The sequence below is a fragment of the Armigeres subalbatus genome, chromosome 2 (genome assembly GCF_024139115.2).
Source record: "Armigeres subalbatus isolate Guangzhou_Male chromosome 2, GZ_Asu_2, whole genome shotgun sequence".
NCBI classification, from domain to species: Eukaryota; Metazoa; Arthropoda; class Insecta; order Diptera; family Culicidae; genus Armigeres; species Armigeres subalbatus.
The window spans coordinates 83,608,456-83,630,076 of record NC_085140.1 but is presented as its reverse complement, the minus strand read 5'-3'; the positions used below and the strand labels follow the sequence as shown (position 1 = coordinate 83,630,076).

The window sequence follows — 21,621 nt, the reverse complement described above, 5'->3', positions numbered from 1 at the left end:
GAAAAAGAAATGCCCGCAACCGATCATGTTTGGGTGCCGACAACCAAAATTAGCAATCATTTTGAAAAGTAAAAATAAAAGATTAATTGCGAACGCTACGGTACAAAATAGAGTAAATTTACTTTGTAAATATGTAGGGAGTGAGTGCTAATAATGAACCCCTTAAGGACGAAAATTTACTTCAATCGCATCACTAGAGTCAGACTCATTACATATTGCCATTCTGTAGCACCAGATGACAAGTAACAGTTATCAGCAATGCGTATCCGTGCATAAAACATAAACGTGCAAACTAAAACACTAATTTTTACTACTAAATTAAGTATTTTAAAATAATGTAGCCAGATTGCCTATTATGGCCACCCCAGGGACCATAATACGCAACATAGCGTTTGTTTACATACGTATTATGGTCCCTCCCCCCATTTGATTTACATGTTCCATTTCCACATGTTTCTGTTGCCTATTATGGACCCCCCCCTTGTGTGCTAGTAATGGACCCTCTAACGTATTAACTTTTACAAATTAGTTAATATAACTTAATTTTAGTATCCCAAGAAAAAAAAGGCATGGAACAACTACCCTGATATGTGAAGCAACTTTATCCAATGGAAATTTGCAGGAAATCGTTGATTCCAGCGTTAACTTTTGGTTTTTAATCAGGGGGTCCATTATAAGCACGGGGTCCATAACTAGCACTCACTCCGTAATAAATTTTTACTTCGTTTTGTAACACTAAGCAAATGACCGAAAAAAAACTTCTGAGTAGGTTTTCACTTGATAAAAAAATGTTTTCTTTGTTAAACGAAACATAGGCATCAGCATGCTTGACATATGTCAAAATGTTCATATATGATATTTGTCAAAAGTTACGTCGGGATGCCGACACCCGACCAGTGCCGGCAACCGACCACCTTCCGCTTCTTAATATGGTCATGATAAGTAAAGCACCATTCCGACTGGCAAAACAATGGTGGAAGATTTTAAGAGTTATTGTCAGACGGTGAAGGATTAACGAAGTCGAAGACAGTCAAACTTTGATACCCTCGAAATGCCCTCAGATGAGGTTTACGAAGACCTGCTAATATGGACGAGATCTACGTCGAATTCCTATATTCCGGAAGATATGAGAAGATTAATTATTATCTGCAAGCTAGTGGAGTGGAACAGCTGTGCCGTTCTCAAGAAACACGTAAGTTCTATCAGAAGCTCAACGCATCCCGCAAAGGCTTCGTGCCGCGAGCCGAAATGTGCCGGGATAAGGATGGGAGCATCTTGACGGACGAATCGTGATCGAAAGGTGGAAGCAGCACTACGAGGATTTTTTTTTTTTTTTTTTTTTTACAAGGGAGAATGCATTTACACACTAACCCAGTACACGTGCATTGTAGTTGCCAAACTACCACACGGAAGTGTACTGGAGTGTCGGACTCGACCATACCGGTAATACCGACTAAACTCCCTTGGGCTCCACCATCGTTTCCCCCAGGAACTACCTCGCAGTACTACTTCTGGGGATGGCAGTACTAAGCGTACTCGCTCATTATCGCTCACACAGGCACGCGTCCCACGCGAGACTGACAGGTGCTCGCACACCATTCACTCCATTTGAGTCTTACTTGGATGCTCTCCCGGGCGCTCCGCTGCCATGCCTCGAGGTGTCGATAGCGGTAACTGCCTGGGCCTACAGATATTACGCTACGACACTCCTGCCTCAGCACGAGCAGATCAATCACACCACTGCCGAAGCAGACCACACGCTACCCTGCCGAAGCAGGGACACTCCCCATGCACCACATGTGCACAACTGTAGGTGTGTGGGTACAACCCACTGCTACCCTGCCGCCGAAGCAGCTTCTCCAAGGACCATTCGCTCCATGTGACCCTTTTTCGGGTGCTCACTCTAACACTCCACTGCAATGCCTCGAGGTGTCGATGGGTACCTCCACTCCTACCTCAGCATGTGCAGTCCATACTCAGACTTCTGCTGCGCTTCGAGGTGACAATAGCGGCGACACGCTATGACACTCCTGCCTCAGCACAACCAGATCACTCACTCCCTGCCGAAGCAGCTCACGCGCTACCCTACCGAAGTAGGGACACTCCACAACTCACTCTAACACTCCACTGCCATGCCTCGAGGTGTCGATAGCGGTATGTAGGGACCAATCAACGATACTACGCTACGACACTCTTACCTTAGCATGTGCAGTCCATACTCAGACTTCTGCTGCGCTTCGAGGTGACAATAGCGGTGACGCGCTATGACACTCCTGCCTCAGCACAACCAGATCACTCACTCCCTGCCGAAGCAGCTCACGCGCTACCCTACCGGAGTAGGGACACTCCCCATGCCAATTGGCACTCCCTGGGCTTGTGCTTTTGAAGCGGCACACAGTCGCTTTGATAGAGTCTGCTTACGGGAACTTGTGGTTTTTTGGGAGGGATTTTAACAGAGCCAACTGCTAAATCCCACCACGCCCTAGGCAGTTCTCCCTGACTCGCAGACAGCTGGGGAGGGGTCGTCAAGCCCTTGGACATGGTCCATGCTGTCCCTACTGTCCCTGCTGCCCCCGAGGAACATTTGAATGACGCTGAGAGTACAGGCAGTGAAAGTCAAGGCAGCGCACAGTGGCTAAAATCGTGTTTCGAGCGCGTTTAATTAATAGTATCTTTATTATGCAATTTAGCGTAATGGTGTCTTCGAGACATTTTATCAGTAAGTTAAAAGATTCTTTGGAGGTATTCAGTTTACTGATCAATCCCCCTAAAAGTGAGATGAAAAATTTTTTTTTTCCACTTCACAATATATAAGGTTTGATTCTTCATAAAATTTGTAGCAAAAGTTCTCCTGAAAAACTTTGCCGAAGACACCAAGTTCGTAATTCCATTACTTTTGGAGACTTTTTGCGTTTTATGCGGACAAACCCTTAAAATGTGTTTTTTCATCATATCTTTTTCACTTTAATTTATACATTTTGTGCATGTTCTAGAAAGTTTTAGATAATATTAAAATACGCCGTTTGGTGACTATTGTGACTTAAAAACTTTAAAAATAAAAAAGCTATAACAGTTTTATTTTTTAGGATTTTTTAGTCATATTCAATATAACTACAATTTGACAAGGGGCAAATTGTGGCAGTCAATCTCATACACATAAGAAAGTACAAGTAATGAACTTTCAATTAATACCTGAACTGTAGAGTTGTAAACGAATGTAAGGAATGTTTCATCAAGAAACATTTCCTACTATGCAAGGTAGAAATCAATCACCCTTCAAGGAGTTGATGAACTAATGCACCATGCGTCTCCATGTGCTTGTATGCTTATACATTAGAGTGGGGCGCAGTTGTATGGAAAAACGCAAACTTCGTCCGATCAAGTGAGATCAAGGTTTTTCTGAATAGTTTTGGGACCCCAATCAACTGTGCAAAATATGGGCTCGATTGGTTGCAACCTCGCATGCCGCATCGCGTTTTAAATTTACATGGAGATTAGTATGGGAAAACGTACTTTTTTACATTTTTGCACTTAGCGGCTTCAATTTATCATCAATCACGTGACTCAATATGTTAGCATATAATCTGAAAGATGCCGAGAGGCTTTGCTCAAGAAAGTACGTAGCTGGAAGGTCCACAAAAAATGTTATTACGCCTTGAAAATTGTTCAAACTATATGCAAGAAATCAATGTTTCTGCCAGCACTACCGGACAACCTATGGCTGTCAGCATGCGAAACCCATCTTCCTTCTTTTCGGAATTTTTACTTTGAAAAATAATTTCGAATAACTCCCATTAGCTCTAAAGCCAAATTATTTTATTTATTTTGAAATAACACTCAGTTAAATTATTCGTCTACGTACTACGGCAGTGCTAGCAGAATAAACGATTTTTTGCATATGGTTTGAACACTCAATGTTCGAAACGTTATAACTTTTTTCGTGGACGTTCCAGCAACGTGCCTTCTTCAGCAAAGTTTTTCGGCATCCTTTGGGTTATACTTTAACGCAATGTGCTATTTAGTTTACGATAAACTGAAACCTCTAGTAATAGAAATGCAAAAATATACGTTCTCCCATACTAATTTCCATACAAACTTCAAACGCGATGCGGAAAGCGAGGGAGCAACCAATCGGTCCCAAATTCTGCACAGTTGTTCAGGACCCAGAATGGTTTCGAAAAACCATTGATTTGAAAAAATGACCATGACGCCCCACTCTATTATACATACATCGAACATGCTCAAAACTTGTTGGCATAAAAATCAATAAATCTCCAAAAGTAATGAAATTACGAACTTGGTGTCTTCGACAAAGTTTTTCAGGAGAACTTTTGCTATACATTTTATGAAGAATCAAATTTTATATGTTGTGAAGTGCAAAAAATAAATTTTTCATCTCACTTTTAGGGGGATTGTTCATAAGGATGAATACCTCCAAAGTAGCGCGTCAACTTACTGATTAAATGTCTCGAAGACGCCATCACGCTAAATCACATTATAAAGATACTATTAAATAAACGCGCTAAAAACTCGATTTTAGCCACTGTGCAGCGGAGGGGATGACTACGTCAGTTCAGCGGACGATGAAAGCCAACCAGTTCAAAATCCAACTAGTTCAAAATCCCGTACACCATTTCAAATTCAAACCAAAAATAGTCTTCTTCAGTTAAAAAACTAACTCAACTCCCCCAAGCTTAAATTGTTTGTTGGGAATTTCAACGGAAGTTCCTCACAGTAATTCCTCCGGAAGTTCCTCAAAGCAATTCCTCAAAAGAATTCCTCCGGAAGTTTCTCAAAGCAATTCCTCCGGAAGATCCTCAGAGAAAATCTTCCGGAAGTTCGTCATAGGAAATTCTCCACAAATTCCTCAAAGGATTCCTTCCGGAAATTCCTCCAGGAATTCCTCCGGAAGTTCCTCCAGCAATTCCTCCGGAAGCTCCTCCAGGAATTCCTCCGGAGGTTCCTCCAGGAATTCCTCCGGAAATTACTCCAGGAATTCCTCCGGAAATTACTCCAGGAATTCCTCCGGAAGCTCCTCCAGGAATTCCTTCGGAAGTTACTCTAAGAACTCCTTCGGAAGTTCCCCCAAGAAATCCTCCGGAAGTTCCTTTAGGAAATCCTCCGGAAGTTCCTCCAGGAACTCCTTCGGAAGTTCCTTCAGGAATTCCTTCGAAAGTTCCTCCAGGAATTCCTCCGATAGTTCCTCTAGGAATTCCTTCGGGAGTTCCTCTAGGAATTCCTTCGGAAGTTCCTCCAGGAATTCTTTCGGAAGTTCCTCTGGAAGTTTCTCCATGAATACCTCCTGAAGTTCGTCCAGGAATTCCTCCGGAAGCTTCTCCAGGAATTTCTCCAGAAGTTCCCAGAAGTTCCTCTAAAAATATCTCCGGAAGTTCCTCCAGGAATTCCTCCGTAAGTTTCTCCAGGAAGTCTTCTGGAAGTTCCTGCGGGAATTCCTCCCGAAGCTCCTCCAAGAATTTCTCCGGAAGTTCCTCCAGCAATTCCTGTGGAAGTTTCTCCAAAAATTCTTCGAGAAACTTCTTCAGAAATTTTTCAGGAAGCTTTCCCAGGAATTTCAAAAATTCATCCAGAAATTCCTAAGGAAATTCCAAGGATTAGTTTGGAAGTTCCCCCAGGAGTTGTTCGGGAAGCTTTTCCAGGAATTTCTCCAAAAAATCTTCCCGGAACTCCTAACATTTCTCCATCCAAATTCCTCAGGAAGTTTCTGGAAGATTTTTTTTTCGAATTTATCTAAGAGTTCCTCCAGGAATTCCTCCTGAAGTTTCTTCAAGAATTCCTCCGTAAGTTCCGCAATGATTTCCTTAAGAAGTTCTTGAAAGAATTCCTTCGGAATTTCTTCAAGGAATTCTTTCGAAGGTTCCACCAGAAACTAGTTGAGATGTTCTTCCAGGAATTCTTCGGGAAGCATTCCCAGAAATTTCTCAGAAAGTTCCTCCTAGTATTTTCCACGGAATTCTTACAAATGTTTCATCAAAATTCTTCTGGAATTTCGTTCAAGAATTTCTTCGGAAGTTTCTCCAGGAATTTCTTTCGAAAGTTTCTCAGGGAGTTCTTCCGGAAGTCCCACGGGTAATTCAGGTAATTTTGACTTCGAAATGCATTAGGAAATACTTACTCATTCAATTCCAGTTCCCTGTTTACCGATATTTCAGCTTATTATTTCACCGAAATAGGTGAAACAGCTCTTTTATATTTTCATCAGTAATATTTTTCACAGTTTTCTGTAAATTATTGAAAAAAATCACCGAGATTCAGTAATTTTATTTACAGTTTCTAATTAATTTGCGAAAATTTACCGGAACATCCGTTATTTTTCAGATCACCGATATTTTCAATATAATGAATTACCGAATTCCGAGACTCTGTATACATGAAATTCTCCTGGCAATTCCCACAGACACTTACAGAAATTCCTTCCGAAAGTCCCCCAAGGAAAATATTTCTTTAATTCACCTGCATTCTCTTTCTCGATATCCTCCAAAAGTTTCCGCGGAAATTACTTCAAGAATGCTTTTTTAAATCCCGCTATAAAACCCCCAAGGAATTTCTCGGAAAGTTGGTTGGAAATTTATTTCGAAGTTCCCCCGGAATTACTTAAGATATAGTCAAAAAAAATCCTCCAGGAACTGCTCCGATATATTCTTCACACGGAATTCACGAGGGATTTTTCATGGGATTATTCAAAGGAGTTCTTAAAAGATCTCTTGAAACCAGAACTCCTTCAATCTCTAAAAAGTTCCTAAATAAATTCAGAAAGGAACTTCTGGTTGAAATCTCTTTAGAAATCTATATACATAAAAATGAATTTCTGTCTGTCTGACCCTTATAGACTCGGAAACTACTGAACCGATCGGCGTAAAAATTTGTATGCAGAGGTTTTTGGGGCCGGGGAAGGTTCTTAAGATGGTTCGAGACTCCTCCCCGCTTTGGAAAGGGGGGCTCCCATACAAATGAACCAGAAATTTCTGCATAATTCGAGAACTAAATAGAGAATAAACAAATTTTAGGCAAAACGAAGTTTGTCGGGCCTGCTAGTTGTAGAATAAAATCGGTGGGGGAACTCTCGATAAAATTTCCGATTTATTTCTCAATGGATTTCCTGTAAAAAAAATCTGGGAGAATTGTTGAAGGAATTTTAGGAGAAATTCTAGGAGCATTTCCCAAAATTCCTGACAAACGATGGATTTCTTAGGCTGCGTTTAAACGTAAAAGTGATAGTTCAAAAATCATTAATCTACCAGTTATAAAAATCGCAAGTGTTTTCTAACAAGCCCGATAAGACATCTGTCAAAAACAATTTGATGTCTGTCAAAAGTAATTTTGTTGTGTGAGCAGCGTTATTTGGAAATTATTCAACTGTCACTTTAATTTGTACATTCAAAGTTAATTGCCTATATGCCGGGTATTAAGCCACCCGGAGTGGAAATTAATTACTATGTCTGAAACTTGATTATGCATATGTACAACATGTGATAGATTTAGTTCGGAAAAGGTATTGGAGGGTAACCGCCCCTTCGGTGGGGTTTGATCCCGACCCCAGTTCGCATGACAGGTGCTTTCCCTACTAAGCTACGAAGGACCTCCGTCGTCCACCGCAGCTTAGCGGGTACTGATGAAACCAAATTCCCATCACCAGGTACCAGCCAATCTCTCGCAATACATTTTCAGAACTAACTCTCTCAAATGTATTTTTGTACACATCATGTCAACCAAGTAGGATGAGTATTTAGTATTGTCCGGCTCCTACACACTTGCTTCATCAGCAACGGCGCTCAATGAAGTAGGGTTGTGTGATAAATACTCATCCTACTTGGTTGACATGATAATTCTAAAATGTATTGCAGAAAATGAATATGCTAATTGACATGAAAATAACTGCAACTAATATACATTCAATTCTTTTAATTGTGTTTAATTCGGGAAATGAGACGCAGCCTTAAAGAAAATAATTTTATGTTTGCCGAGCATACTTGTATATCAAAATCAGCTCAATGCTAGTTACAGTTATGAGTAGCCATCCAATAGTTTCGGCATATTTAAAAGTTTATAAATATACCTACATAAAAATGAATTTCTGTCTGTCTGAACCTTATAGACTCGGAAAGTACTGAACCGATCGGCTTTAAATTTTGTATGCAGAGATTCTTTAGATGGTTCGAGACCCCTCTTCGCTTAGGATAGGGGGGCTCCTATACAAATGAAACACCAATTTCTTCATAACTCGAGATCTAATTAGAGAATAAATCAATTTTAGGCGAAACGAAGTTCGTCGGGTCTACTATCTTCTTCATCTATATAATAAAAATGAAATGGTCTGTTTTCGTATCCGCATAACTCGAAAACGGCTGGATGGATTTATTTAATTTCTTCAGCAGGTATGTTGGTTATCGTTTCCGACGGGTTTATATGATATTTCCTCATGCAAAAATCACGAGTTTGGTTGAGCAAAGCATGAAAACCTAAAATTAAGATTCGTATGGGTATTTCGCATGGGCAGTTTACAACTCACATTTTTGCCTATTATGCAGGACAACGTCTGTCGGGTCAACTAGTGTAATATAAACTTGACTGAAAATATGTATTTCAGATAAGATGAGTAAAAATGCTCTTTTAACAAAATGTGTAAAACCCATGTAACTACTGGTTTAATAATCCTTCAATAGCCATCAGCGTGGTAAAAAACATTCGGCGGCGTGGAAAATTTTCATCCGGCGGTGCGCCACCCATTTTTGACGGCGGCGCACAGGTCTAGTTTCAATAGCTCAATAGCTCAAGATATTAATAAGTTCTTGTTAATGGCAAAACCTGATATTTTTATGATATTTCGGTGCAATTTTTTGTTATTTTCGCTTGTTATTTTTGCTCTTATTTCAAACAAGTTAATATCATGTTTTGTTATCAATATCACGTTTTACTATTAATGAGCAATTTTCGTGTACCAGGAAAATCCAGAAATCCAGGAATCGTTTTTTCTGTCCTTTTAAAGCATGCACAAAATGATGGAAATCAGATCTTCATGTGGAGAAAAAATGGGGCGAATTTCTGGATGGTTTTTCGGGGAAATTCCTGAAGGATCTCCGGTGAAATGTCTGGAGATATTTCCAGACGAAATCTCTTCGATTTTTTTTAAATGCCTAGAGGAATTTTCATGTTTGTGGAAATATTCACGGAGTAATTGCTGAAGGAATTTTCTGGAAAAATTTTTGTGGGGAGTAACTGGGGATATTTGTAAACAAAATTGAAATAGAAACCAAGAGGACCAGATTCAAAGTTTTGTGTTATTCTACATTTATTTATTATTTATTCAGTCTATGGTCGGAGTGGCATGTACAGTACATAACAGTCGTATCCATTCATCTCGGTCCTAACTGTACGTTGCCAACCACACAGTGTACGCAAATCGTCTTCCACCTAATCGATCCATCTTGCTCGTTGCACACCTCGCATTCTTATGCCCGTCTGATCACTATCGAGAATCATTTTCACCGGGTTATTGTCCGACATTCTGGCTACGTCCCTCGCCCACCGCAGTCTTTTGATGTTCGCGGTGTGAACAATGAATGGTTCTCCCAAAAGCTGTTGCAACTAGTGGACTATTCGCCTCCTTCTTGTACCTGCTTCCATCTGCACTCCGCCATAGATAGTACGCAACGGCAGCAGGGACTATGTCCAAGGGCTTGACGATCCCTCATCAGACCATCTGCGAGATATGATGCCTGCCTGTGGTGGGGTTTAACAGTGGACTCTGTTAAACTTCTATAAAAAGCTGAATGTGTCCGTAAGCAGGCTCCGCCATACCGTGTACCGATCAAAGTGCACAAGCTCAAGTCCTGGTGTTAGGTGGGACACGAAACAGACTTGACCCGACGGCCCTCCGACGAAACAGGAGGTTTGCGCAGGCCCAATAAGCAGCCTGTAAAACCACAAATTACGAACGAAATTAGAGATAATAAGACTTCCTGCCACGATGCGTCTCCGAATTTCTCTGCTGGAATCGTTATCGGAGGTAACCAGAGAGCGCAAATACACGAATTCTTTAACCACCTCGATTTCCTCACCACCGATACAAACTCGTGGTGGATGGCTAAGATTGTCCTCTCTGGAGCCTGTTCCTATCATGTACTTAGCCTTCGACGTATTGATGACTAGTCCGATCCGCTTTGCTTCCCTCTTCAGTCTGATGTAGGTTTCTTCCATTTTCTCAAAGTTACGTGCCATAATATCAATGTCGTCGGTGAAACCAAATAGCTGGACGGTCCTCGTGAAAATCGTAGCATTCGTGTCAATCCCTACACTTTGTATTACTGCTTGCAAAGCGATGTAAAATGACAGGCACGAAACACAATCTCCTTGTCGTAATCCTCGGCGCGTTTCAAAGGGAGTTGAGAATGCCCTTGAAACTCGAACTACGCTCATCACCCGATCCATCGTCGCCTTGACCAATCGTACAATTCTACATAGAAATACTAAAATCTTGCTCAACAAAGTAACTCTGACAAAATAAAAATGCAAGAACAGATAGAAATCGCTGTAAAATCTTCAGCATTTTTAACATAATAGATAATATAGTGTTATGTACCATTCATATTTCACAATCAGTGCATACTCAAATAGTACTATGGAGTTTCAAATTATTATTTTAAAAAATATGCCTACTGTTGACAATGTGACCATAGTAGATCTTCCCGGAAACACATCACTGACTGACTCACGGAAAGTCTAACAATATACGTATCTTTCCAATGTATTTCATCACTCATCTAATCTGTTATCACACCTCAAAGGTAATCCATAATGCGACACTCTGATTGTTGGTTGCAGTTTTTTTTTCTGAAGTGTGGCCAAAACAAAACAAGCCAATCCAATGGTTCCACGTCTATGACGTATGAAGTGCTTCATGACATAGGTTACCAAACGAATAGAAAAAAATAGACAACATTCGAACAAAGTCACCTTATAAATGTCCTGCATCTTAAAATGAAGTGACTTTTATGGACAATTATGCGATTTTCATATGCTTGTTGATGCTTATTTTTTCGCAATTATATTAAATTTTCCGAGCATACCTCGAGCACCCTATGAATCTTTAAGCATGTCAATATCATTATCATGAGTTTACTGTCTTTGTGCATGTACATGAATAACATTAAAAGCAATAAAAAACAACACAAACTAAATCGAAATCGTCCCTTAAGGGAATATGATTAATATAGGATATTATATAATAATATCATTCCTAATAGATTTTTTAAATAAAATGACGGTATGTAGAAAAAGGCTTTTAACAATGTTAAATTGTCTGCAGCAAAAAGGCATCTTCATTACTTACTGGATATTTCAAAGTTATGTTCTTTTGTGTTTCAGTATAGCTTTTCAAGTATACGATCAAATAAATTTAAATTCAAAACACATAATACATTTCATAAAACATTTGTATTTCAACACTTATTAATTTATTTAAAATTACCAACTTAAAAATTCAAATAATTAGTCCACCCTAAAATAATTTAAAAATCTTTATCTGATATGGCAAGCTCCGAACCTAGCTTCAGAAAACAGTGTGCAAACATATATTTCCATCAAAACATTCGAATACAAAACTGCAGTTTCACTTGTTTTAGAAAACAGTTTATGTATCGCTGAGTTTTGAGATACAGATATTTTATAACTAGACTGCGTAACATTAGTAAGATAAACAACGTTTAATTCATATTAATCAGAAACATTAAAACTTTGTACGCTACGTTAAGCAAATAGACAAAAGACACTTTCGAGATTTCAAAAAGTCCCATGCAATTCATCTTCAATCCATTACCAGTGTTGATCCAGGTGATCATTAGCGACGTTTGTAAACGTTTGTACTGATGTCTATACTTGTGGATGTAAGGAATCTTGGCACAAAGCTCGAAAATCAAGTACCCAATAGTTTGAGCCTGCGAAAAAAAATCAACGTTCAAAATTATCGAAAAGTTCAATGCACCTTACCTCATCTTGCAGAGAGTCCACCAAGGCACACCACAAATAATATTCCAGCAAAAATCCCATTGTGGTTGTTACAATAGCTACGGACAATATATTGAGTCCCATATCTTGGCAAACGAACAGCAAGGCACCAATGGCAAAAACAGCAAAGTAATGCACCATGAAAAATTGCTTTCCAACACAATCCTTCAAGACCTGTAGCTGACTGAGAAAAAAATAACGAAGTCTAAAATATGAGATGAAATGACACAAACTTGCCTCCAGCATTCGAGCTGTTGATCCACGACATTCTGCACTTCTCGGTCTACACGACTATAATATCTATCCGCGTCCAGGAAAGGATATTCAATTATGGTTTTGTAACGGTGGGTTAGCATCTTGAGTTTCAGCCGCAGTCCCATGAGCAAAATTCCACTACAGGCCAGGCTACAGAACATTCTGGGAATCATGGACAATGCTATGAAGCCAACGAAGGCAAAATAGAAAACACCTGACATTTGTTTTCCAACCCGACAGAGCTGAGGGGGCAGCTCAAGCACGCTATCCTTCATCGGGTTTGGGATCGAAAGCAGTATGGTATCGATGATGATTAGACCATATATAATTAGCAACATTGCACGGCCGGATTTGTTGAATCTTCTATATTCCAGTTCATCGAAGGCCCTGTCGCCGGAGTTCACTCGATCACTAGTGATGGATTTTCGCAGGGATGTGATCGGCTTTTCGAGAGACACTATCAGTAGTACTCTTACGCCGACCAAACATACGACGGTGACTTTAATCACATCTAACACGATTTGAAATGCAGTTTCACTTTTTGTTTGCGACGAATCAAAAAATTGAAGGAATATCAGCAAAGTGTGATAAACGTACAAACATTGGGTAAACATTCGAAGCTTGCCCAATCGGGTAAAATTAGATGCCAAAGCGCTTTGGATGCCTATCGAATAAAAGTAAATATAGCAACATATGAAAATTGGAAGCATTTCCAAAAAATCTTCAAATGCACCTGCGAGAAGCAACAGAAAATCCAACAACCAGAAACAATCTCCAGCAGGACCCTCGCTCGACCAAAATCTGCAAACTTGCGTCCACATTGAAGACCACCAGATACGCAAGCGATTCCAAGCTGCCAACATTATGCCTCGATGTCTGCAAGCGAACTGACTCGTTAGAGATCCAATATGATATGTTCTCAAAATCCTTGTGTCCATTACGCTGCCACATTGACGTTAATTCCACAGGAAATTGTGTGTTCGGAGAAGTACTGTAGCAGAAGTGTTGCATTAATTGCTGGGTGTGAAAGTCTTTGAAGTAATGAAACATGCCTAGAACCTAACCAATAGGAATTCTCCACGGCATTGGACTACCGAAGAGGTATTATCTTGAACATAGGTTCCCAATGAATTGGTGAATTAATTTTAACTATTGAAAAACCAATGAAAAAATGTTTTGTTTACAGGAAAAATGAACCAACTGAAGGAGTTATTTTAATTTGCAACTCACTGTCGTGAATTAAAACTCATAAAAACGGAAGCAAAGAATAAAATACCAATTTTGCCCAAACTTGCGTGCTCACTGTTCAGAATCACAAATACAAATACAAAAAAACACGTTCTTCGGGGATTAATTTCTCTGTTGTTGATTGGTTGTACAAAGAATAGAGGCAGGAAGGAAGACACATCATCTTGAAGAAACACAACAACATTTGTTGACAAACACATTTATTTTCAAGATTTACAATAGCATGTTTTATGTAATTAGTATCAATTAGAATCATCAACTAGTAGAACATATAATTTTAATATACCTTTCCTGAATAAAAAGCTGCTAATTAGGCTTTTAATGAGTGCAAATAAATTCCTATACAAAAACAGCCTAGCCACTTCTAATAACATAATTGAATTAAAAATGATGTTTCCATATCCATATTAGGTACCATATTATGTGTTTGTAAAACTGGATTATTAGTATTCAATTAATTTTAATCAGAAACATTAAAACTTTGTACACAACGTTAAGCAAATAGACAAAGGACACTTTCGAGATTTCAAAAAGTCCCATGCAATCCATCTTCAAACTATTGCCGGTGTTGATCCAGGTGATCATTAGCGACGATTGTAAACGTTTGTACTGAAGCCTATACTTCTGGATGTAAGGAATCTTGGCACAAAGCTCGAAAATCAGGTACCCAATAGTGTGAGCCTGTGAAAAATTTCACAATGAAAGTCAGTAAAGAATGAATTCAGTCAACCTTACCTCCTCCTGAAGAGAGTCCACCAAATCGCACCACAAATAATACTCCAGCAGAAAGCCCGCAGTGGTCGCTACAATAGCAACGGACAACACATTGAATCCCAAATCTTGGCAAAGGTACAGCAAGGCGCCAATAGCAAACACTGCAAAGTAATGCACCACGAAAAATTGCTTCCTAACACAATTCTTCAGGATCTGTATCTGACTGAAAAAAAATATTAGCATTAGTTATAAGATGAAATGACACAAACTTGCCTCCAACATTCCAGCTGCTGATCAACGGCGATCCGCACTTCTCGGCCTACACGCTCGTAATAACTATCTGCGTCCAAGAATATATAGCCAATAATGGTTTCATAGCGGTTGGCCAACAGTTTGAGCTTCAGCCGCAATCCCATGAGCAAAATTCCAATGCAAGCCAGACTACAGAATACCCTCGGAATCAAGGACAACGCTATGAAGCCAAGAAAAAAGAAATACAATACTCCTGATGCCGCCTTTCCCGACCGCGCCAATTGTGGAGGCAACTCAAGCACGCTATCCTTCATCGGATGTGGGATCGAAAGCAGTACTGTATCGACAATGACCAGGCCATATATGATGAGCAACATTGTACGGCCGGATTTGTTGAATCTTCTATACTCCCGTTCATCAAAGGCCCTGTCACCGGAGTTCACACGGTCACTGATGATCGCATTTCGCAGGGATGAGATCGGCTTTTTGAGAGACACCATCAGTAATAATCTCACGCCGACCCAACACACTGCGACAAATTTCATTCCATCGAAAACGATTTGAAATGAATTGTCACTTTTTGTTTGGAGCGTATCGGAAAATTGTAGAAACATTAGCAAAGTGTGATAGACGTACAAACATTGGGTAAATATTCTTATCTGGCCTATTCCGGTAAATGTTGTCGTCGATTCACTTCGAATACCTATTTAATAACATTTGTAAAACTACTTGCAAATAATTGAAGAATAACTTCGAATGCACCTGCAAGAAGAAACAGAAAATCCAGCAACCAGAAGCAATCTCCAGTAGGGCCCTCGCTTGACCAGAAGCAGCGAATTTGCGTCCACTTTGAAGACCACCAGGTACGCAAGCGATTCCAAGCTTCCATCATTTTGCCACGAACTCTGCAAGCAAACTGACTCGTAAAGGGTTCACTATTAAGTTCTCTCGAAATTGTAGTTTCCATCACGCTGCCACATTGACGTTGATAGATCCCGTTAAACCCTCCACGGGAAAAGTGGGTGTTCGGAGGTTTTGCAACAGAAGTGCTGCATTAATTGCTAGGTGTGAAAGTCTTTGAAGTAATGCAGAATGTAACCAATGGGAATTCTCCACCTTGAAGGAACATCGAAAAGGTGTGGTTTAGGACATAGGTTCCCAATGATTTGATGAACTTAAGGGTTCGTTGTAACATTTTTTTCTACAAAGCTAAGTGGATGTTTCTCTGATAGAAGAATATAATTGCATTCGTCGTTGTCGCAGAAACGAGCAACATTTTCAGCTTTTTACGACCATCAGATCAAGGAAAAGTGAGCGCTTCTTCAAAATTTAAAAAATATTTATTTTCAATCATTAATCATCGATAGCATAGTTACGGTGTACTTCGTAGATTGGACACTAGTGATACTCATGTTTTCAATCTAGGACAAAAACAACAAAAGAATGAGGATTACTACTCCTGGCTACGCCCATTTTCACCGTAACTAGAGATGTCGCAAATTAATCGATTACTTCGATTAATCGATTCATCGTTGTGATAATCGATTGATTTTGAATCGATTATTACCCAACGATTAATCGATTCAATAATCGAGAGGAATCGTGAATAATCGATTAATTACTAATCGATTAATCAGAATTTTACGACATCATAAGGATGTCGAAAATTAATTGATTATTTCGATTAATCGATTCATCGTTGTTTTGATTTTGAATCGATTACTATACAATGATTAATCGATTTAATAATCGACAAGAATCAAGAGTAATCGATTAGTAACTAATCGATCAATCGGGATTTTACGACATCTCTAACCGTAACTTGGGGGGGGGGGGAAGAAAGTGTTGATGTAGTACTTACCTAGCCCCCGACTCAGTGACACCCTCATAAATACCGCGTCGGGACATGATTTCCTTATAGCTGACAATGTGACCATGGTAGAACTTCGTAACACACCACGCAAAGGTGTCTACCCAGCGTTACGGGGAGATTTTCAATCATTAATCTTAGATAATTGTTGAAAAGGGGCCCTCCTTAGTCGTGCGGTAAGACGCGCGGCTACAAAGCAAGACCATACTGAGGGTGGCTGGGTTCGATTCCCGGTGCCGGTCTAGGCAATTTTCGGATCGGAAATTATTTCGACTTCCTGGGCATAAAAGTATCATCATGTTAGCCTCATGATATACGAATGCAAAAATGGTAACTTGGCTTAGAAACCTCGCAGTTAATAACTGTGGAAGTGCTTAATGAACACTAAGCTGCGAGTCGGCAATGTCCTAGTGGGGGATGTAATGCCAACGAAGAAGAAGAAGAATTGTTGAAAAGTAAACCACCGATCCCGTTCGTGAATCTCAAGCACAGACATCAAAATCGAGCAGCTTGCGGGTTTGGCTCCAATCTACAGTTCGAACAAGATTCCGTGGAAAGCGTGCGAAGCAACGAAGAAGCCAGTAGCGGTCGCAACGGAAACCATCAGTGGTCGGCCAAAAGTAGCACTCAAGTGAAATTTTATCGCGAGCTTCGAACTTGTTGCTATTGAGTTAGTGATCGATAAGAGGCATGATTAAAAGCCAATCGTCCGTTTCGAGGTCGAAGTGAGAGTAAATCGGACAGAAAATATCTTTGTAACATCGCAATCAGAGTGGACACAATGAAGGCCCCTTTTGTTACTTTGTGGCAAATCATCGAGTGGTGATCTCTAGCTGTAATGAAATTTCTTAGCACAGTGATTGCAAAAACGCTTTATTCGGGATGGTGTCTGTAGCAACCAAGCGATAAATCATCAAGTGGCAGTTGACGGACAGCACTAACACTCGATTCTCCAAACATTTGTTCAAAAGCTTTGTTTCAAAAGAATCGGAAGCTTTGTGTCAAAAGAATCGGAAGCTTTAAGTCGAAAGAATCGGAAGCTTTGTGTCAAAAGAATCGGAGGCTCTGTTTCAAAAGGCTCGGAGGCTCTGTTTCAAAAGGCTCGGAAGCCTCCTCCCAAGAGGCTCGGAGGCCTCCTTTCAAGAGGCTCGGAAGCCTCCTTTCAAGAGGCTCGGAAGCCTCCTTTCAAGAGGCTCGGAAGCCTCCTTTCAAGAGGCTCGGAAGCCTCCTTTCAAGAGGCTCTGAAGCCTCCTTTCAAGAGACTCGGAAGCCTCCTTTCAAGAGGCTCTGAAGCCTCCTTTCAAGAGGCTCGGAAGCCTCCTTTCAAGAGGCTCGGAAGCCTCCTTACAAGAGGCTCAGAAGCCTCCTTCCAGGCTCAGAAGCCTCCTTTCAAGAGGCTCAGAAGCCTCCTTTCAAGAGGCTCAGAAGCCTCCTTTCAAGAGGCTCAGAAGCCTCCTTTCAAGAGGCTCAGAAGCCTCCTTTCAAGAGGCTCAGAAGCCTCCTTTCAAGAGGCTCAGGAAGCCTCCTTTCAAGAGGCTCAGAAGCCTCCTTTCAAGAGGCTCAGGAAGCCTCCTTTCAAGAGGCTCAGGAAGCCTCCTTTCAAGAGGCTCAGAGCCTCCTTTCAAGAGGCTCAGGCCTCCTTTCAAGAGGCTCAGGAAGCCTCCTTTCAAGAGGCTCAGAAGCCTCCTTTCAAGAGGCTCAGGAAGCCTCCTTTCAAGAGGCTCAGGAAGCCTCCTTTCAAGAGGCTCAGAGCCTCCTTTCAAGAGGCTCAGGAAGCCTCCTTTCAAGAGGCTCAGAGCCTCCTTTCAAGAGGCTCAGAAGCCTCCTTTCAAGAGGCTCAGGAAGCCTCCTTTCAAGAGGCTCAGAAGCCTCCTTTCAAGAGGCTCAGGCCTCCTTTCAAGAGGCTCAAGCCTCCTTTCAAGAGGCTCAGAGCCTCCTTTCAAGAGGCTCAGAGCCTCCTTTCAAGAGGCTCAGAGCCTCCTTTCAAGAGGCTCAGAAGCCTCCTTTCAAGAGGCTCAGGAAGCCTCCTTTCAAGAGGCTCAGAGCCTCCTTTCAAGAGGCTCAGAAGCCTCCTTTCAAGAACTCAGAAGCCTCCTTTCAAGAGGCTCAGGAAGCCTCCTTTCAAGAGGCTCAGGAAGCCTCCTTTCAAGAGGCTCGAAGCCTCCTTTCAAGAGGCTGGAAGCCTCCTTTCAAGAGGCTCAGAGCCTCCTTTCAAGAGGCTCAGAGCCTCCTTTCAAGAGGCTCAGAAGCCTCCTTTCAAGAGGCTCAGAAGCCTCCTTTCAAGAGGCTCAGAGCCTCCTTTCAAGAGGCTCAGAGCCTCCTTTCAAGAGGCTCAGGAAGCCTCCTTTCAAGAGGCTCAGGAAGCCTCCTTTCAAGAGGCTCAGGAAGCCTCCTTTCAAGAGGCTCAGGAAGCCTCCTTTCAAGAGGCTCAGTGCCTCCTTTCAAGAGGCTCGGAAGCCTCCTTCCAAGAGGTTTTGAAGCCTCCTTCATAGAGGCTCGGAGGCCTTCTTCCAAGAGGCTCGGAAGCCTCCTTCCAAGAGGCTCAGAAAAGCCTCCTTCAAGAGGCTCAGAAAAGCCTCCTTCAAGAGGCTCAGGAAAGCCTCCTTCCAAGAGGCTCAGGAAAGCCTCCTTCCAAGAGGCTCAAGAAAGCCTCCTTCCAAGAGGCTCAAGAAAGCCTCCTTCCAAGAGGCTCAAGAAAGCCTCCTTCCAAGAGGCTCAGGAAAGCCTCCTTCCAAGAGGCTCAGGAAAGCCTCCTTCCAAGAGGCTCAGGAAAGCCTCCTTCCAAGAGGCTCAGGAAAGCCTCCTTCCAAGAGGCTCAGGAAAGCCTCCTTCCAAGAGGCTCAGGAAAGCCTCCTTCCAAGAGGCTCAGGAAAGCCTCCTTCCAAGAGGCTCAGGAAAGCTTCCTTCCAAGAGGCTCAGGAAAGCCTCCTTCCAAGAGGCTCAGGAAAGCCTCCTTCCAAGAGGCTCAGGAAAGCCCCTTTCCAAGAGGCTCGAAAGCCTCCTTCTAAGAGGCTCAGGAAAGCCTCCTTCCAAGAGGCTCAGGAAAGCCTTCTTCCAAGAGGCTCAGAAAAGCCTCCTTCCAAGAGGCTCAGAAAAGCCTTCTTCCAAGAAGCTCAGAAAAGCCTCCTTCAAAAGGCTCAGGAAAGCCCCCTTCCAAGAGGCTCAGGAAAGCCTCCTTCCAAGAGGCTCAGGAAAGCCCCTCCAAGAGGCTCGGAAAGCCTCCTTCCAAGAGGCTCAGGAAAGCCTTCTTCCAAGAGGCTCGGAAGCCCCCTTCCAAGAGGCGCGGAAGCCTCCTTCCAAGAGGCCTGGAAGCCTCCTCCAAGAGGCTCAGAAACCTCCTTCCAAGAGGCTCAGGAAGCCTCCTTCCAAGAGGCTCAGAAGCCTCCTTCCAAGAGGCTCAGGAAGCCTCCTTCCAAGAGGCTCAGAGCCTCCTTCCAAGAGGCCTGGAAGCCTCCTTCCAAGAGGCTCAGAAGCCTCCTTCCTAGAGGCTCAAGCCTCCTTCCAAGAGGCTCGGAAGCCTCCTTCCAAGAGGCTCAAAGCCTCCTTCCAAGAGGCCTGGAAGCCTCCTTCCAAGAGGCTCGAAGCCTCCTTCCAAGAGGCCTGGAAGCCTCCTCCAAGAGGCCTGGAAGCCTCCTTCCAAGAGGCTCAGAAGCCTCCTTCCAAGAGGCTCAGAAGCCTCCTTCCAAGAGGCTCAGAAGCCTCCTTCCAAGAGGCTCAAGCCTCCTTCCAAGAGGCTCAGAAGCCTCCTTCCAAGACGCTGGCTCGGACGCCTCCTTCCAAAAGACTCGGAAGCCTCCTTCCAAGAGGATCGGAAACCTTCTTCCAAGAGGCTCGGAAGCCTCCATTCAAGAGACTCGGAAACCTTCTTTCAAGTGGCTCGGAAGCCTCCTTCCTAGAGGCTCGGGAGCCTCCTTCAAAGAGGCGCGGATGCTTCCCTTCAAGAGGCTCGGAAGCCTCCATTCGTGAGGCTCGGAAGCCTCCTTTCAAGAGGCTCGGAAGCCTCCTTTCAAGAGGCCTGGAAGCCTCCTTCCAAGAGGCCTGGAAGCCTCCTTCCAAGAGGCCTGGAAGCCTCCTTCCAAGAGGCTCGGAAGACTCTTTCCAAGAGGCCTGGAAGCCTCCTTCCAAGAGGCTCAGTAGCCTGCTTCAAGTGGCTCGGAAGCCTCCTTTCAAAAGGCTCGGAAGCCTCCTTTCAAGAAGCTTGGGAGCCTCCTTCCAAGAGGCTTGGAAACCTTCTTCCAAGAGGCTCGGAAGCCTCCTTCCAAGAGGATCGGAAGTTTCCTTTGAGGAGGCTCGGAAGCTTCCTACCAAGAGGCTCGGAAGACTCTTTCCAAGAGGCTCGGAAGCCTCCTTCCAAGAGGCTCGGAAGCCTCCTTCCAAGAGGCTCGGTAGCCTCCTTCCAAGAGGGTCGGAAGCCTCCTTCCAAGAGGGTCGGAAGCCTCCTTCCAAGAGGCTCGGAAGCCTCCTTCCAAGAGGCTCGGAAGCCTCCTTCCAAGAGGCTCGGAAGCCTCCTTCCAAGAGGCTCGGAAGCCTCCTTCCAAGAGGCTCGGAAACCTCCTTCCAAGAGGCTCGGAAGCTTCCTTCCAAGAGGCTCGGAAGTTTCCTTTGAGGAGGCTCGGAAGCCTCCTTCCAAGAGGCTCGAAAGCCTCCTTTCAGTATGCTCGGAAGCCTCCTTTCAATATGCTCGGAAGCCTCCTTTCAAGAGGCTCGAAAGCCTCCTTTCAAGAGGCTCGAAAGCCTTTTTTCAAAAAGCTCGGAAGCCTACTTTCGAGAGGCACGGAACTATTCTTCAAAGAGGCTCGGAAGCTTCCTTTAAAGAGGCTAAACTTTGCTCTCCGCTGTGTTGTTTTTTTTTTTGAGGTGAGCCACTGCGTCCATTTCATTAGGATATTTCTCTAACGTAATGTAAGGTCTCTTTAGATTGAGGTACCGCTATTTATACCCTTCGAAAAATGGTTTATACCAACTCTCAAAGGCGCCACCCTCAATCAGTTTCGGCTTCAACAATAAGCGGGATAATACTGATTTTGATCATGCATCGGTACAGCAGTTCCGAATTCGTTTTTGTACAGAGATCTGATTTAATTGCGTTTGGCATTTCGGAATCTCATCATTACACAGACTTCTAACCAGTCGGAGGAATAAGCAGATCCACCAAATTCATATCCGCTTCTTTCCTAATTAATCAACTTCGGTGTTGAACTTAATTAAAAATTAAAAAACACCTTAATAAAGAAAAAAATCAACGCTATGGAGCTTCGAGA

The 21,621-nt window shown here is 42.5% G+C and overlaps 3 protein-coding genes across 14 annotated transcripts in view; all 3 read right to left on the bottom strand.

The window, feature by feature from the left end:
• Nucleotides 1-21,621, bottom strand: part of LOC134209556 (serine/threonine-protein kinase mig-15) — a 269,786-nt gene that overhangs the window by 140,044 nt on the left and 108,121 nt on the right. The window lies entirely within an intron of this gene.
• Nucleotides 11,721-13,139, bottom strand: LOC134215008 (uncharacterized). Its single transcript, XM_062694272.1, has 4 exons — nt 13,010-13,139; nt 12,259-12,847; nt 12,004-12,205; nt 11,721-11,951 (listed from the first exon to the last, which is right to left on the bottom strand). The coding sequence occupies exons 1-4, from the start codon at nt 13,137-13,139 to the stop codon at nt 11,721-11,723; spliced, it is 1,152 nt and encodes a 383-aa protein (XP_062550256.1).
• On the bottom strand, nt 13,708-15,023 carry LOC134214629 (uncharacterized). Its single transcript, XM_062693950.1, has 3 exons — nt 14,508-15,023; nt 14,260-14,457; nt 13,708-14,205 (listed from the first exon to the last, which is right to left on the bottom strand). The coding sequence occupies exons 1-3, from the start codon at nt 14,988-14,990 to the stop codon at nt 13,975-13,977; spliced, it is 912 nt and encodes a 303-aa protein (XP_062549934.1). The 5' UTR covers nt 14,991-15,023; the 3' UTR covers nt 13,708-13,974.

Bases quoted from the DNA above. Each gene is read 5' to 3' on its own strand.
- LOC134215008 (XM_062694272.1), bottom strand. From the start codon at position 13,139: ATGTTGGCAGCTTGGAATCGCTTGCGTATCTGGTGGTCTTCAATGTGG. The intron at 12,848-13,009 runs GTGCATTTGAAG...CTTTGCTGATAT, and splicing joins TTTTCTGTTGCTTCTCGCAG to TCCTTCAATTTTTTGATTCG. The intron at 12,206-12,258 runs GCAAGTTTGTGT...TTTTTTTCTCAG, and splicing joins CAACAGCTCGAATGCTGGAG to TCAGCTACAGGTCTTGAAGG.
- LOC134214629 (XM_062693950.1), bottom strand. From the start codon at position 14,990: ATGGTGTCTCTCAAAAAGCCGATCTCATCCCTGCGAAATGCGATCATC. The intron at 14,458-14,507 runs GTTTGTGTCATT...TTTTTCAGTCAG, and splicing joins AGCTGGAATGTTGGAGGCAA to ATACAGATCCTGAAGAATTG. The intron at 14,206-14,259 runs GTAAGGTTGACT...AATTTTTCACAG, and splicing joins TGGACTCTCTTCAGGAGGAG to GCTCACACTATTGGGTACCT.